Below are 353 nucleotides of genomic sequence, written 5' to 3' on the forward strand. Positions count from 1 at the left end.
TCGCGCCGGGCCCGCGCCGCGGAGCCGCCATGGCCGCCCGGCCGGGGGAGGCGTCAGGCGGCCGAGGAGGGGCCGCGGGCCCCGCGGGGAGTAAAAAACCCTTTTTGGTGTTAAATCACCTCCGCTCCGTCACGGGAAGGGGCTTTGTGGTGTTAAATCAGCGGCACCCGGTCAGGGAAAACTGTGTTTTAGTGTTAAATGAGCGTCGGTTCGTCTGGGAAAAGATCGTGTTAGTGTTAAATGACCGGCACCCGCGAAGGAAAAAATGTGTTTTAGTGTTAAATCTCGGTTAGGGAAAAGCTCTTTTTAGTGTTAAATGAGCGGCACGTGTCAGGATAAAACCACGTTTTAAT

General features: G+C 55.5%; 1 protein-coding gene across 1 annotated transcript in view; it reads right to left on the reverse strand.

Annotated features, from left to right (window-relative positions):
• SELENON (selenoprotein N) overlaps positions 1 to 31 on the reverse strand; it is an 11,610-nt gene extending 11,579 nt beyond the window's left edge. Inside the window, exon 1 of the mRNA XM_014309506.2 lies at positions 26 to 31. Coding sequence (XP_014164981.1) covers positions 26 to 31 — 6 coding nt within the window. The remainder of the gene's footprint in view (positions 1 to 25) is intronic.
• Positions 32 to 353: the final 322 nt, after the last annotated feature.

Source organism: Geospiza fortis, unplaced genomic scaffold (genome assembly GCF_000277835.1).
Source record: "Geospiza fortis unplaced genomic scaffold, GeoFor_1.0 scaffold432, whole genome shotgun sequence".
NCBI classification, from domain to species: domain Eukaryota; kingdom Metazoa; phylum Chordata; class Aves; order Passeriformes; family Thraupidae; genus Geospiza; species Geospiza fortis.